General features: G+C 58.9%; 1 protein-coding gene across 1 annotated transcript in view; it reads right to left on the bottom strand.

Moving 5' to 3' along the window:
* Positions 1-192: 192 nt before the first annotated feature.
* C4H7orf50 (chromosome 4 C7orf50 homolog) overlaps positions 193-17,405 on the bottom strand; it is a 123,767-nt gene continuing 106,554 nt past the window's right edge. Inside the window, exons 3-5 of the mRNA XM_009202477.3 lie at positions 10,106-10,299; positions 3,647-3,728; positions 193-958 (exon numbers count right to left, since the gene is read on the bottom strand). Of these exons, the coding sequence (XP_009200741.1) occupies positions 779-958; positions 3,647-3,728; positions 10,106-10,299 (456 nt within the window). The 3' untranslated portion in view covers positions 193-778. The remainder of the gene's footprint in view (positions 959-3,646; positions 3,729-10,105; positions 10,300-17,405) is intronic.

Below are 17,405 nucleotides of genomic sequence, written 5' to 3'. Positions count from 1 at the left end.
CAGCCTGAACGCAAGTGGTCAGCCAGCACCCACTGCCAGGAATGCCACACATAGAGAGCTACGAATGGCATCCTGGGACGGCCACCACTAAAGGCGGGGTCTCAGCCCGGGGCACGCCAGCATGGAGGACGCACTGGCATGGGGGACGCGCTGGCATGGGGGACGCGCATTCTGCAGTCCACAGGCAGGGGATGCACTGGGCAGAGCAGGACCCACAGCCCCTGGTGGGTCGTGTTTTATTTCAAATGCGGCCACAGAGACGGTTTCTGCACAGGTACATGATCTGACTCCACAAGCCCCCACCAGGGACTCCCCATGACGAGCACTGAGGCTGTGTGGGGTCAAAGGAAAACAGGCAACAGCCAGGCCCCTGGATGGACGCGGGCAGGGGACCAGGAACGCAGCCCACGCAGGGGGATGGGGAATCAGGCGGAAGGTGCAGGTTTGCAGCTGGCAGGAGGAGCCAGCGTGGCCCAATCTCTAAAATACTCCTGGTAGAAAAATAGACATTTCCCTCCCAAGCAGATTCCCAGGGCTCCAGGGCCCCTCCAAGGCCAGGTGTCTGGGTGATTCCAGAGCGTCCACGCTCTGTGCTGAAGGCACTGAACCCGTTGTCACTGTTACAACTGTCTCCGGCCAAGAAGGGTCTGGAGGACAGAAGGGGCCCTTGCGAGGCTCTGGTGCTGGTGATCCCGGCCCCCACCGCCGGAGGAGCTGCACCCTGTGTGGTCCGAGGCCGCCCTGCGCTGGGCAGTGGTCCCGTCCCGCGCTGAACCCGCTAGGAGAGCAGCTGCAGCACCTGCCGGATGCGCTGGACCCTCCCCGGCAGGAGGGGATCGGGGTCCTCCTCGTCCAGCTCCCGCATCAGAGCTTCTGCCTTCTGGACTGTCAGCTCGCGGGCCCGGCCCTGCAGCCCCTCCAGGTAGGCCAGCATGGTGGAGAAGTGCTCATCGGGAACCTGACAGGGAAGAGACAGAGTCGGTCAGGGGTAGGGCAGGGCGGGGCCACTGAGCAGCAGGAGACAAGATACTGCAGCCAAGGACACCCTGGCCTCAGGCTTCCGTTCTCCCACCGCAGCCCGAGGGAGCAGGTGGCCTGGCCACAGACCCTGCCCCAGATGCTGCAAGAAGAAACACCTGTTAGAAGCAGAGAGAACACTGAATCAACCTGTGGCTAAAACAGAAGCCGCTCGGGGAGAAGGACATTTCAAAAACATTGTAAAAATCCTCAGAAAAATGAGAAAACATGACAAAAATAAAACAGGGGTAGGCCGTGATAAAATGTGCACTCGGAACAAAAAGCCGTGTACGCTCTGGCAGTTGGAGTGCTTTTCTTTCCACTCAGGGTGGCAGTGGCCAGGTGGCATCTCTTGGTGGCCTGACCCTTGTCTGCTGGTGGTGGGGGCTCCTCTGCGCAGGCTCGCCGGCCACCTGCAAATCTGCTCTGCAGACGGGTTTCCTCAGGTCCCTGTGGCAGCAGCTCTCAAAACCGGGCTCTCTTCATTATTGAGTTAGCAGAGTTCTCATTCATGTGGGACTTGCAAACGTCTCCCATTCTGGAGCAACCATTTCACTTTCTGGCTAGTTCTGTATGCAGTGCAAAGTTTTAGATGCATTTTCTTTCTTTTTTTTTTTTTTTTTTTGCGCGTCTTTTGCTTTTTTCCCCCGGCTGGGGTGCGGTGGTGCCCTCTCCCCCCACCTTGTAGCGATTCTCCTGCCTCAGCCTCCCAAGTAGCTGGGATCACAGGCAAGCATTACCATACCCAGATAATTTTTGTATTTTTAGTAGAGACGGGGTTTTGCCATGTTGGCCAGGCTGGTCTCGAACTATTGACCTCAAGTGATCTGCCCGGCTCAGACTCCCAAAGTGCTGGCATTACAGGCGTGGGCCACCATGCCCCGCTACACAGTCTTAGATCTTGATGAGGATGCTTTCTCGACCTTTTCCTTTGTCACTTGTGCTTCTAGAGCCACATTTAAGAAACCGTTGCCTCACCCAAGGTCATGAAATGGACTCTTAGGTTTTCATGTAACAGTTTTGGTTTTAGCTCTTAAATTTAAGTCTTTCATCCATTTTGAGTTAATTTTTGCATATGGTGTGAAGCTGGGGGCCGCATGCATTAAGTATTAGCATATTTGTAAATATGTACGCTTACAATACATGTGGAATAAAAACGGATAAGTAAAATGCACATTTGTGTGTTTATAAAATATGTTTATGACAGTGTAAGATACTTTGTGTGTGTGTGTGTGTGTGTATACACACATATAAATGGCTTTGCCTAACCAAGGATTATTTTTCTGTATAAAGATTTTTGTATAAAGTTTACTTTTGGTAATAGTAACATATAAATAAAACCATGTAAACTTCGGTTAAAAAAAACAAAGCCAAACGTGGAAACCCAGTTGTCCTGGGCTCTGTTGAGAAGTTTCCTCCACATGGAATGGGCTTGGCCCACGTGCTGGAATCAGCTGCCCCGGGCCTGAGGGTTTCCAGGCTCCCCAGGCTGTTCCAGTCACTTCTACTTCCAGCTTTGTGCCCACTCCAGTGTCATGATGACAGGAGCATGCAGTAGGGCTTACAATCGGGATGCACATGTCCTCTGACTTTGAGGAGAGAGAATGGCTTGAGCCCAGGAGGTTGAGGCTGCAGTGAACTGTGATCATGTCACTGCACTCCAGCCTGGGCGGGACCCTGTCTCAAAAATACCCACAAAAAACCAACATCAACAAAATAATGAAAGCGGCTGCAGGCTATGCCTGGAATGTCCCAGGGCTGTGAGTGGGGCCAGTGGGCCTGCCCCGCTCTGAGAGTCTGCAAACACAGGCATGGCAAGAGAAAACCGCGCCCTGCCCTCAGCTCACATGCACAGAGCACGCAAAGCCTGGTCTCTAGTAACATGGGCGCAGGAGAGCTGGCAAGGCAGAACCGTGGGCTCTGCCAGCCTCAAAGGACACGGGCAGCTCCAGCCCACCTCCCAGCAGCTGGGTTTAGTTCAGAATTCTGTCTCGTTTCATTCTGTGAAACCCCATCTCACATCCTGCCCCTGAAAAGGACAGCTGCCCACACTTGCATGTGCAGACATGCGTCACATGCACACACACATGTGCAGACATGTGTCACACATACACACACGTGCAGACACATTACACACGTGCAGACTCACGTCACACGTACACATGCATGTGCACACTTCCACACGCACGTGCAGACGTGTCACACATACACACACGTGCAGACACACACCACAAACATGCAGACTCATGCCACACGTACACATCCATGTGCAGACACATCACACACGTGTAGACTCACGTCACATGTACACACGCATGTGTAGACGCACGTCACACACACGTATAGACACGTCACACGTACACACTCATGTGTAGACACACATCACGGGCACACATGCACAAGGGCAGGTGGCCTCCCTAAGGTCGTCCTGTGTTGGTTTCTGTCCTGAAGGCCGGCGATGGGGCTCCTGGAGGAGGCAACGCAGCTCTCTTAGAACAAGGGCACCAGGAGACCTTCCCTGCAGCGGGCCCTGAGGGTGGCCCTTTCAGACTGTGGCTTCCGCTGTCAGGGCCCCAGTGTGCACAGACCTCAGCCCCCGGGAGACGCGCCCGCCCTGCCGTGCACACACCTTGTCTCTGTCATACATGTGGAGCAGGAGCCACGTCTGCCTTGTCTTCTGAAACCTCCAGTTCTTGTGCTTTTGGGCCCATCTAGGGAAAGGAAGACAAACATCTCAGGGTGCTGGGCAGAAGACTCCTGGGTGCCTGTCTGCCCTGACAGATCTGGCACGCCTCATCTCAGGAGACAGAGCCCCACCAGGCGCTAAAAACCAAGGCCCCGGGTGAAGGGGGTTTTTGGAGCCCCTCCCCTGCCCAAGGTGAGGAGCCACAACCCTAGGCCCTGCTGCCGCCTGCCCAGGAAGCTCGTGGACGCCACTCTTACCGTGGCCACCCCACGGCTCACGACTCCCCCCAAGTCCCCATGGGCTCCCCCGCCCCATGGGTCACACGGATTTTACAGGGGAGGGAGGATGAAATGAGTTTCTCTGGGAGGAAAGGGAGCAACTTAATTGACGATGTACTTTCCGTATGAAAATGGGAAGACGGTGAGGAACACTCCTGAGTCCAGGCCCTCACAAGGGGGCAGTGGGCCTGGGGATGAGCAGCTCCCGGCTGCCAGAGGGGCGGCTCCCTGGGGCCACAACCGCCCCGCCCCCACCTTGCTCCTGCACTGGGGCCTGTGGACATCAGGCAGCTGCCGGACGGAGCGAAGCCGGCGCTGTGGCTAGGGCAGGGCCAGGCAGGGTTTAGTCCAGAGACCTCCTCCCAGACACGTGTTTCCAGGGTCAGGCAGGGCAGCCAAGCCCAGATGCCTCCATCAATGTGCAGGCCGAGGTCTGAAGACTGCAGGCTCAGCACAGGCGAGGGCCCTGAGCCTGTTGTGAGCACTGCCCAGCCCGCCTGTCCTCACTGCCATGTGGGTGAGTGGGGTTCTGTGGGTGGGGAGTCCTGTGGGTGGGTGGAGTCCTGTGGGTGGGGCGTCCTGTGGGTGAAAGGAGTCCTGTGGGTGGGTGGAGTCCTACGGGAGGGGAGTCCTGTGGTGGGGAATCCTGCAGGTATGGAGTCCTGTGGGTGAAGAATCAGCTGTGTACCTGCTAGGTGACACACCAGCCCCATGTGCACTGACACAGGGTTCCTGCGTGATGAGAAGAGCCTCCAGGGAGGTTTAACTTTAGTTCCTTTCCTTTTAGACAGCCCCACGTGGTCTGATCCCCGGATGTCCGATCCGGCCAGCATGGGCCCCTGTGAGGTGCACCCGGGCCAGCCAGGCCACGGCGTCTGCCTGCTGGGGGCTGCTTCCCCGCTGCAGGGCAGGAGTTGGCGTCTCAGCTCAGCCACCTTCTAACTCCCCCACCTTGAGCTGCTGCTTCCACCAGCCTGTTTCCTCCTTGGGAACCTGGAGCAGTGACCCCACTTCACGGGTGTTACCGGAGCCCACGCACGGTGAGTCAATCACAGCTGCCCTGCACACTGCCCTTCCATGAGGCCCGAGGCCACAGCACTGCTGCCCATGGCCCTGAACCAAGGGTGCCTCTCTCACCCAGCCCAGGCAGGCTTCAAGCGGAGCCCGTCTCCCTGGTCACTGAAGATAAGCCGTCCCGCTCTTGGCCTCGTCACTGGGGGAACAGACACAGCGAGGGGCAGGAGAGGGGCTCAGTGTCGCTCAGTGTCCCACAACGCTGGGCGAGGCCTCCTGAGTGATGGCCGCCTCTGCCACTTACCCTGGGGACCGGTCCCTGTGCAGCTGCACAGTTCACAGGACACAATCCTCTTTCTCTCTGCCTAGGTGGGGCAGGAGACAGGAAGCCCCATCTTGGAAAAGGAAAGAGAACAGCCAGAGAGAAGTCCCTTGTCCCCAGCACAGCAGGGGCCACAGCCACTGCAGGGTCATCTGTCTACAGCAGCCCAAAGAGAAGGGCCTCCTCCCCTGTGGTACTCACCAGCTGGGTGGAGAACCAGAGTCCCTGTTAGCCCACTCTTAAAAAACAAAAAGCGGGGGCAGCCAGGCGCAGTGGTCCACGCCTGTAAGCTGAGCACTTTGGGAGGCTGAGGCGGGCGGATCATGATGTCAGGAGACTGAGACCATCTTGGTTAATATGGTGAAACCCTGTCTCTACTAAAAATACAAAAAATTAGCCAGGTGTGGGTGGCACACACCTGTAATCCCAGCTAGTCGGGAGGCTGAGGCAGGAGAATCGCTTGAACCTGGGAGGCGGAGGTTGCAGTGAGCTGAGATTGCACCATTGCACTCCAGCCTGGTGACAGAGCGAGACTCCATCTCAAAACAAACAAAAAAACCCCCACAAAAAGCGGGGGCTTCTTGCTGAACCCCCTTCCAAAAGAAAACAGAGAGGTTCTCTGCTGAGACAGCATTTGAAGCCGGCCCACAGCCACAGCGTCCACGTGCTCGTAACGGCAGCAGGAACTGCCGACCGGGGCGAGTTGACGACCCAAACCCCACAAAGGCCTGAGTGGGGCTGGCACAGGCAGGGGCCGGGTCTCATGGGTTGGCTGCTCCTCCGATACTGGAGCTGGGCTGTCCCTCGGCAGCAGGGCAGTGGGCCTGGGTAGGAAAGGACCCCAAGAAGTATCTCCTAAGCCCCACTGATGGGATCGTTTGGCCTCTACTCTGGCCTTTCATTCCAGGGTTCCAGGCCCAGAGGCCACAGGCTGCAAGGAGGCTAAAATGCCATGCTGTGCTGGGCTCCGTGGGGGGCCTGAGGAAGGTGGGCTTGGGCTGCCCCACGGCTGGAGTGACTTGCTCTCATCCCTCCGCAGGTGAGTGGGGGACCCTGTTCCGGCTGGATCCGTGCGGCCCGGGTCCCAGCTCCTCTCTCTCCTGTGGGGGCACCACTTCCTGCCTCGAGCAGACCCAGGCAGGGGGTCGGCCCCTGAGAACAGCGAGCTCAAGCCTGCAGGGACCTGGGAGGCAGTTGTCACCTCGCCACCCGCCCCCAGTGTGAACACCCAGCAGTCGTGGAGTCGTGGCTGAGGCCCTGAGGCATGCTGGTTTTCTTCTTTCAGCCATATGGAAAGTAAACCTTCAACTTTCCGTGTTAAGCATATAAACTCTTCTTTCTCTTTAAGAAGGAGCAGGCTTCCTGCTGACAGCCATGTAACTACCACAGTGGACCCCGCAGCCCAGAGGCCCACGGAAAGCAGAGGGACTGACCCCAGCACTCCCCCGCTTCCAACCATGCAAGGCCAGAGCAACATGGCTCCGAGCTGGGTGACCAAGTCCAGGGCCCCTGCTGGGGAAATGAGGGGACAGTCACAGCCCAGGGAAATAGCACACAACGGCCACAATCCCCCACCCTAGCCCTGCTGCGCAGCTCCCACCAGCCCCAGCTCCACACAAAGCCAGTAGTACCCCAGGAAGGCTGCAGAGGAACTGAACCCTTGAGATGCCAAGAACAGCCACCGGTCACAGGCCAAGGTCACTGTGTGCAGACGCTGCCCAGCCTGCGACCTCGGTTCTAGGGATGGGACATGAAGACCCCACGGGTGCTGGGTCCACGTGTCTGGGGGGACAGAGCCTTCGGGGGATCTGGAGGGGAGACCCCCAAGGCATCCTGGAATGGGTGGGGCACCCCCAGAGAGATGAGAGGAAACTCTCCACCACGAGAGCTCACCAGAACAATTCGGGGTGTCCTCCGCACAGAGCCCACCCGGCCGCAGATGGCTTTGCTTCCAGGAGGAACCCCTCGTGGAAAGCCCATAAGATGGCCATGGGCCACGGCGGCCAGCACGTCCTTCCTGAGTGCCAGCCCAGGGCCTCTGCAGGAGGAGGACAACTCAGGGGCATCTACTTTCACCTCTGCCCCTGTGCTGGGGGCTCTGTGGTGGGCCAGCCGTGGTGTGGCCGATGGTCCCCAGCAGCCCCCAGGCTAAGGGCATTCCCTTGTGGGAATCCCTTGGCTTCCTCTCTTTGGAAAACCCTGAGTTGCCAGGGATACCGTGGGCCCCACACATCCACGTGGGCTCTGATCTGGCAGCAGATGCGGCTGGGCTTGCGGGCGCCCTTGGAGACCCCCAGGAAAGAGGACAAGCTCCTGCCTGGGTGCCTGTGTCTGTGGCTGGCCCCCTGGTGTGTGGCGCGCCCGGGAAGGGGCTGCTTTGTTTCTCGGGAGTAAGGGTCCCCCCTCCTCCCACATCCAGGACACAGTGCCTCCGCACAAGACTTGCTGCTTCAGGGTTGCGAGTAGCACGAGGGGGCCACGGGAAGGTCCCAGAGGGTGAGAGGAGGGTGAGGCTGAGGATGGGAGCAGGGCGGGCTCCCAGGCACCCAGGACGTTCCTGTGGGGAGCTCGGAGGGTGTGCGATCACGGAAGGGGAGCCAGGGCACCCCCAGGGTGAAGACCAGGGAGTGGCAACCATGCTGTGGAGCGGCTGGTCCCCCCTCCTGCCCACGTCCCCAACGTCCCCCTCGTGCTAACAGAGCCCACACTGAGAGCAGCCGAAGGCCCCGGCAGACCCCGGCAGACGCGGGGAGGAAGGAGGACAAACCCCGCCCACCTCTGCTCCCCGCTCGCCCCAGGCGTCAGGGCAGGTCCAGAACAGAGTCACCTGCTGGTGGAAACAGGAAGGGCGCAGGTGGCACAGCCGCAGGCCCCAGTCGCCCTCTGCCTCCCACAGGGAGCCCACGGTCCATTCCTGTGGCTGGCGCCTTCCAGGCCTGTGTCCAGCCACTCCTCTGTCCAGCCCACACCCCACCCACACCTGGGCTCAAGGCGCTGTACCAACGGCCTCCAAAGCCCCCTCTGTCTACAGCGACTGACCCTGAGGTGGCCTGTGGCCCTGCCTGCCGAGAAGCAGGAGTGGGTACAGGAGGCAGCGGCCTCACACCACAGCCAGCACTGTCCCCTGGGCCACGCACATTCTCGGAGCAGGAAAGAGCTCTTGGGGTAGCCCTAGGCACCTGGCCTCAGCCCCACGTTCCCCAGGGAGGGGGAAGCTAAGGCTCCAGAGAACTGACTGGTGCAGAGACCCATGATGACTCAACTGGTTCCAGCCGGATTCACCCAACGCTATGGCTGAGCTCCTTCTGCAACCCTCCAAGGCAGCCTAAGCTCTGAGAAGCAGGAGGCTCACCCCCCTTCCCCATTTCCTGAGCCCAGCGCTGAGCCTGGTGCAGGGTGGCCAAGAGCCCCTCTCCTGCAGGTGGAAGGCCGTCCTGGGGATGCACACACAACACACACGTCCACACACACACACATATAAACACACATGCACACATGGTTATACAACACACGTATACACATGCGTGCACACGCATATACACACATGCACACACATACATATGCACACACGTATACATAACACGTATATACATGCACACACGTATACACACGCTCGCACACGTATGCACAACACACGTATAAGCGCATGCACACACATACACAACACACGTAAGCACATGTGCACACACGTATACACAACACACGTACATATACACAACACATACATGCACACGCCTGCATACATATACACATGTGTACACACGCACACACGTATACACAACACACATGCACACACGTACACATGCACACACGTATTCACAATATGTATACATGCGCACACATATACACATGTGCACATACACGTATATACAACACACGTATACACATGCACACACAAGTGCACACACGCAGTATACACAACACACATGTGTGCATGCAGTGTGCACATCCATGCAAGCCCCGCTGTTCATTCTGCCAGCTGCACAGCCGCACCGGGCGTCGTCTCTCTGAGGGGCTCCCACAGAGGTGCGGCTGGAGTCTGTCCTCCTGGGCAGAGCCAGCACCCCCCATAGGACCCCCTGCCCCTCAGGGTGACCCCATCACAGGGACCGGACCCAGTTCTTGTCTCTGAGAAAGCCAGCCACACAGATGCTGTGACATTCCTTACCCTAGGCGCAGTCAGCACTCAGGGAGACCGACGGAGCGGACAGAAACGGGCAGCAGCCTGTGCTGGTGAGCACCGGGGAGGTGGCCACGGCCCGCAAGGCTGTGGAGCCCACGCCAAAGCCTCTGACCCCTGCAATCCTGCATCATCCACCCAGCAACGTCGCAGGCAGCCAGGGAGATGGCGTCCTGAGCCTGGCACCTCACGATCCCCGTCTCCCCGCTCTCGGGAGGCAATGGCACCTCCTGTCACTGTGAGTGAGGGCTGAAGGCCACTTCAAGTTCCCTCCTCCTCACCCCCGCATCCAAGGAGCACCCAGGCTTGGATTCTTCCAGAGGTGAGCATGGCTGGGACGAGGTTCACCATCGGACCCATTTCTAAGAGCACAGTTTCGGGCAACCCCTGCACAGGTGGCAGCTCTGCTGCCGCCCCTGAAAGTTCCTGAAGGCTCTGAGCCATTCAGACAGAAAAGTCAGTGGCGGCAGCACAGGTCTGGCATGAATGCTAATGCCCCACTACTCTAGAACCTTCCACACAGTGTGTGCGGGTGAAGGCTGCGACCCCCTCGGGCAAGGGTGGAGACACATGCCTGGGACAAAACTACGTGGGGCAGGGCCGCTTACGCGCAGAGGTAGTCCAGGGCCAGCTCAGCTCCCGAGCGCCTGGCCGGCGGGTGATGGGCTGCAAGGCCTGCCTCCCGCAGACGCTGCCTCTCCTCTTTTCTCTGTTCCTTTTTCAGCTTCCTTTCCAGGACCCTCTGCTCTTCTGGGGACAGCTCCAGCTCTGCGTCCGGCACAGGCCTGAGCACAGCTCCTCCCTGAAAATCAAGGAACACATTAGGCTTTGGAAATGGAGGGTAGCCAGAGACAGGTGCGCTGCCTGGGGCTTCTCGAGCCCACCCTCGCCTTGGTAGTGGCCAAAGGCTCTGTCCCCAAGCACCGGGCCCGGCCCTGGTCGACACCATCCTGTTGAGCCTGTGCTACAACAAAGAGACAGCCAGGTCACGTGAGGATGGCCAGTCCCGCGGGCAGGCGCCCGGTGCCAGGGCTAACGGCCCAGAGGCCCCTTCCCCACCCCCATCCACCTCCCACAGACTCTTGCCTCTAGAGGCTCTGTGAGGCCCTGCCCCACCCCGCAGGGCGTGGGAAGATCTGGGCCGGTCCGCAGGGAGGGGTGAAGGCCTGCCTGTGCCTGTTATCACACAAGCCAGGCGCTGGCCCGGGACATGACCCAAATCCCGAGGTCGGTGCTTGGGGCCTGCTGCTTTCGGGCAGGTCACTGGCCACCTGGCTCCGCCTGGGCTGCAGGCTGGGGACAGGGAGGGCGACCAGGACCCCAGAGGGAGGGAGAGGGCCCGCTGTGACAATGTGTCTCCAGCCACATCTTGCCAGGAAAGCACAGGCCCTCCGTCTTGCCCACCTTCCCCTAATTAACAAAAGAAGTGGATGGCGCAAAGCGCCAGAGCCGGGGCAGCTGGGCCACAGGGTGACCACGAGGTGACCCCAGCCACTGTCCACACGCTTCATCTTTCCTGGAAAAAGTCAGAACATCAGTGTAGACTCTGGGCAAGGCCAGGAGCCCAGGGCAATGGTTTGGGGCGTGGGAATCAGAACCAGGCACCTACCAATGCAGCCAGGGTTTTGGTGAAGGAGGCTGGGCACGTACAGCCCACACCTGTGCATCCCACCCCAGGGAGAGCAAAGTATAGTGAGGCAAGGCCCCCACCAACAGTTATATATGCAACCCACCCCCCAACACAGACACACATTCACAGACTCACCCCTGACAGCCAAACACAGCCCCCATCCCTCACCCATGTTCCCACACCGACTCACACACATCCACAAACACACCCACACCGACATACACCCACCCACACTACACCCACCCACCCACATACCACACCCACACACCCACATACACCCACACACCCACCCACGCACACACCCACACTTACATACACCCAGATACACCCACACACACCTAGATACACACCCAAACCGACCCACACTCAACACACCCACAGACACCCAGACACCCACTCACATACACCCACACCCACACACCCACCCATGCACACACCCACACTTACATATACCCAGATACACCCACACACACCTAGATACCCACACACCCAAACCGACCCACACCCAACACACCCAACACACCCACAGACACCCACTCACATACACCCACACCCAGACACCCACGCACACACCACACACCCACTCACACCCACATATACCCAAACACTCACCTAGACATACCCACACCCACCCACAACCAACACAATTGTGGACACTGACACCCACAATATCTAGACACCACACTCATCCACACCCCCACCACACCCACTCACACCTACACACCCACATATGCCCACACACAACACTCAGACACCTATGCAGACACCCACACACCCAACAAATCCACACCCAAACACCCACACACCGACACCCACACACCCACGCACAGACCCACCCACATATACCCAACAAATCCACACACGACCAGACACCCACAGACACCCAAACACCCGCAGACACCCACACTCAGATACCCAAACACATCCACACACACCCAACACACCCACAGACACCCACACACCAGATACCCACAAACACGCACACCCAGACACCCCACACACACCCACACCTACACACCCACCCACACCCAGACTCCACACCCACCCACACCCACACCCACTCACCCAGACACCCACACACCCAACACACTCACTGATACCCACACACCCAGACACCTACACACCCACCCACACACCCAGACACCACACCCAGACACCCATAAACACCCACACCGATACCCACACACCCACCCACAGACACCCATACCCAGACACACACCGACACCCACAAACACCCACAGATACCCACAAACACCCAGATACCCAAACACACCCACACACCCACCCAACACACCCACACCCACTTACAATACCTACACCCCCACACCCACCTACCCACACACTCCCACGCCGACACACCCACAGCCATACCCCTAGAGCCTGCAGGGGGTCCATAGCAAGAGGCAAGGCCTGGGCGAGGGGCACCCACTCGGGCAGGTGCCCGGCACAGAGAGGCTGAACAGTCCTGGTGGCAAGGCCTGGGCCGCCCATACACACAGGTGGGAGGCTCTGAGACCCACCAGGCCAGGCCTGCAGGGCTCTGAGAAGCGAGTATTTTCATGGTAGGGATGTGGACACCCCCAGGGGAGCCTGGTGACTGACCGGCTCCAACCAGCTCCACGTCTGCCTCCTAGGCCCACAGCTGCCAACGGGGCAGGCACAGCAGAACACCTGGCCCTGAAACACAAAACCCCTCCTGGCACAGGCCCAGCCTCTGCCCCCACCCTGTGGGCCACGCAGGCCGCTGCTGATGACGCAGGCCAAAGTCCATAACACTGTTAGGGCTGCAGAGGGGCCGCTGCAGTGGCCAAGGGCCTGTCAGCCCACATGTGTGGGGCACCTGGAGAGGCCCTGAGCAGGTGGGCAGGCCCTGTAGCAGGGTCCCAGGTTGCTGGCCAGAGCGGTGAGAACAGGGCCAAGGCTGTGGGCAACAGCAACGCAGGCGCTGGCCTGGGATGGATGGCGAGGGGGACCCAGGACGTCCCATACAGGGGCCAAGCGGGGGACCTGCAGGCCCCGCTGTTTCTCGAAGGCTTCCTGAGTGCCCTGCGCGGGGATGTTTCTTGTGTCAGGCACCAGCCTGGACACTGTGGAAGGAGCTTCCTTCACACCCACCCTTGCTTCTGGCCACCGGCACTCCCGAGCTGACAGGAGTCACAGCCCAAGTCCCGTGCTCCCGAGGCAGCCACTGTGGCCACGAGGCAGGAAGCTCAGGAGCGCCACCAACTGCCCTGGGCTGTACCTGACACTGGCCAGTGCACCTTTAACTTCTCCTAAGTCACCGATGAACCCCGGAAATGATTTCAGCTGAAAAACCCCAAACTCCCATTTCTGTGCTGGGCCTCAACAGAAGACGCAGAGGCAGGTGGAGTGAGGGAGCCACGCCCAGACAGCCACGGGGCCTCGGCGGTGCCTGGCTCCACTCTGTGCCGTCGGCCACCCTGTGCTCACGCTCGCTGCCTTGGGGTGCCCGGCTCCACTCCATGCCGTCGGCTGCCCTGTGCTCACGCTCGCTGTCCTGGACCAGGCGATTCCCCAAGGCTGTGACCATGACGTGAGTGGCCCCAGCTATCTTGGGATGACACAGGCGGGCCCCGGGAGGGTGCAAGCTGGAGGGGGATGGGGGGCAGCAGGTTCGGGCAGGCTGGAGGGCACAGTCCGCAGCAGGGCCAGGGGGCGTGCGGGCAGTGCGGGAGGGTGGTGGGGCCGCCAGGACCTGCGCTGCCTCTGCTTGGCCTGCACAGTCTCTGGCCCGGAGAGCACAGGTAAGCAAGGCAGGATGGCTGTCACCCACGGATGAGCAGCGGACAACTTTCTCCAACTGCCACCCACGTGCCGCCCCTCCAAAGAACGTGGGGTTTCATTGGCAAACACTTTTAGCAAACTTGCCACTATCATCACATAGAGCTCCCAAAGTTGCCCCAAGGGCTTGTAAATTACCTAAGTACACACCAAAAACTTTTTAAAACAACCCAAGTGTCGGCCAGGCGTGGTGGCTCATGCCTGTAATCCCAGCACTTTGGGAGGCCGAGGCAGGCAGATCACGAGGTCAGGAGATGGAGACCATCCTGGCTAACACGGTGAAACCCCGTCTCTACTCAAAAATACAAAAAAAAAAAATTAGCCGGGCGTGGTGGCAGCGCCTGTAGTCCCAGCTACTTGGGAGGCTGAGGCAGGAGAATGGCGTGAACCCGGGAGGCGGAGCTTGCAGTGAGCCAATATCACGCCACTGCACTCCAGCCTGGACAACAGAGCGAGCCTCCGTCTCAAAAAAAAAACAAACAAACAAACAAACAAAAAAAAATCCAAGTCTCAAAAAGCCTGTGAGGGTCACTTCTACGGACTTGAGTTTCAGGCCTAGGACGCAAAGCCTGGCGCAGTGGCCAGGGCTCACTCCAGGCTCCTGCCGGCTCCAGGATTCTGGGAAGGGGCAGACTTTGGGCCCGCTGGAGCCCCTCTAGGCCCAGGGTCCACCCCACAGACCCTGCAGGCTGGGCCACTCTCCAGGAAGAGGTGTGCTGGGAGGCTTTGAGCCAACGCTGTCAGGACAAGAGTCTCTCTCCTAACATGACGGCTTTCGGACACAGATGGGATGGGCCCTGTGGAAGGAAGCACTGGCCTGTCACAGATGTGTAATGTCTAAAGCCGGCATCTCTGGACCATCCCAGTGCAAGCAGAAAACCGTATAAAAGTACAGTCACCCTATCTCAATGCTAGGACAGTCTCCAGCATTTCAGACTTGACGACATACAGACACTCAAATGAACTATAGAAAAATAAAAATTCCAGCCACACATTCTCTTCCCTGCGGTTAGATGTCTTCAGGATTACATTTGAAAACGCATAGAGGCCGGGCGCGGTGGCTCAAGACTGTAATCCCAGCACCGAGACGGGCGGATCACGAGGTCAGGAGATCGAGACCATCCTGGCTAATACGGTGAAACCCCGTCTCTACTAAAAAATACAAAAAACTAGCCGGGCGAGGTGGCGGGCGCCTGTAGTCCCAGCTACTCGGGAGGCTGAGGTAGGAGAATGGCGTAAACCCGGGAGGCGGAGCTTGCAGTGAGCTGAGATCCGGCCACTGCACTCCAGCCCGGGCGACAGAGCGAGACTCCGTCTCAAAAAAAAAATAAAAAATAAAAATAAAAGAAAACGCATAGAACAATTCAATGTGCATGAAAAGCTTCACACAGGACATGCACCCACACAGATAAACTGCAACCCTAGGACTGGGATGGTGACACGGCCTGTCACTGCGCCTACACTGTATTTTACAACGTGAACACTTTCACAGACTACCTCAAGCAACGCGGCACACGCGCAGTTAAACACGAAATCCTTACCATCAGGCAATGAAAATGTTCCCTGTACTCAGCAAACACACTGAAAACAAACCAGAGCCAAACTCTACAGGCTGGGAGGAGCAAAGTGGATCAGTGGCCACGGCAGCTTCCAGAGGAGAGAGCCCTGAGATTCTTACAGAGAAGCTGACACTGTTTGAGACAATACAACCGCATGAAAACTGTTTTTCCTTTACGCCTATAACTCCTGGCAAGAGACACATAGAAGAATGACAATCATTTGATTTGAAAAGGTTCCTGTAGACTTGACTGAGGCAGCAGAGCCCCAAAGGCTCCCTTCCGCCCACCTCGCCTGTCCATCTGTGTGACACAGGCCCGTCGTGAGCCGTGCTCCCAGCGTGAGATGCCACAATGCACTGGCTCTTTCTGCAGATGTCCGAGGCGGGTAACACGTGCTAGTCGCATCCCAACCAAAAGAACCGGCAAAAATAAAACCATCATCATTTTCCAGGTTTCTGAGTTTAAGCCAACAGGAAACACGGGAGAAACACGCGGCGCTCCATAAAGCCGGCCTGGCACAACTCTGGCACCAGGTTCCTGCACTGGACACCAATCTCCAAGGTTCTGAATTTTCCTAAGTGACGACCGTGAACATCACATACACAGAAATGAGCCCCGAGAAGGGTATGTCGGCCGCCGGCCATGGCAACGTTTGGGTTGGTCTCACCTTGTCCCGGCCTGAGCCCGGATCTCAGATCCCGGCACCGATTCCGTCTACAGCTCCTTCTTCCCTGCGGGTCCTCCCTGCCCTGCAGGGATGTGCTGACTCAGCGCACTGAGCACAGGGGTGTAGGCTGTGCGGTGAGAACTCCGGGGCTGGGAGGAGCAGGCAGCCTTGGTCCAGCAGGTCCTGTGTGGGGGCCGCGTTACTGGGCAGGGCCTGACAGGATTGCTGTGGGCTCTGAGAACAGCCCGAACGGACAGTGACCCCTGCCCAGTCTCTCCAGCCTGGGAATGAGCCTCCCCAGCCACGGCCTCACACCAGGGACATGTGACGGGAAGTGGCCTTGGTGGCTCCTGGGTCCCTGCTAAATTGTGGGGGAGGGGAGTGCCAGGGGGTGAGGAAAGAGAGGTGGGGTCAGGAAGAGGCGTAAGCTCCCTGTCCCCTGGGTGTGAGAGCCGGTGTGGGCTCCCTGTCCCCTGGGTGTGAGAGCCAGTGTGGGTTCCCTGTCCCCTGGGTGTGAGAGCAGGTGTGGGCTCCCTGTACCTCGGGTGTGACAGCAGGTGTGTGGGCTCCCTGTACCCCCCAGGTGTGAGAGCAGGTGTGTGGGCTCCCTGTCCCCTGGGTGTGAGAGCAGAGGCGTGGGGTCCCTGTTCCCCTGGGTGTGACAGCAGGTGTGGGCTCCCCGCCCTCCCCCCGGGTGTGACAGCAGGTGTGGGCTCCCTGTCCCCCAGGTGTGAGAGCAGAGGTGTGGGCTCCCTGTTCCCCTGGGTGTGACAGCAGGTGTGGGCTCCCTGCCCTCCCCCCAGGTGTGACAGCAGGTGTGGGCTCCCTATCCCCCGGGTGTGAGAGCAGGTGTGTGTGGGGGGGCTGGGGGTGAGGAAAGAGAGGTGGGGTCAGGAAGAGGCCTCAGTTCTTTGTCAACCTGAGGCTCAGGGAGGAATGTGCAAGTCCCTGTCTCATAAGCAGGGTTTGGGCCATCGGGAGACCCTGCGGAGGCTGGGCTCATGCAAGCTGTCAGCTGCCAGTGCCCACAGGCATCCACGCTACTCTGGATTCAGGGTTTAGAGAAAATCCTCTGTTCCAGCCAGACCTTCCCGTGTCCCCTCAAGTCTAAGGGAGCAGAGCCTTCACCTAAGAAAGGAGGGCAGAGTGGGGAGACCCAGGGCTGACCAGAAGGCAGGGAGGGGACGAAGGGCTGACCCAGAAGAGCAGGGAGGACCCAGGACTGACCCAGAGGGTTGGGGGGACCCAGG

This window comes from Papio anubis, chromosome 4, assembly GCF_008728515.1.
Source record: "Papio anubis isolate 15944 chromosome 4, Panubis1.0, whole genome shotgun sequence".
Classification (NCBI taxonomy): Eukaryota; Metazoa; Chordata; class Mammalia; order Primates; family Cercopithecidae; genus Papio; species Papio anubis.
Note: the sequence above shows the minus strand (reverse complement) of the source record. Positions and strands in the feature narration are given on the sequence as shown.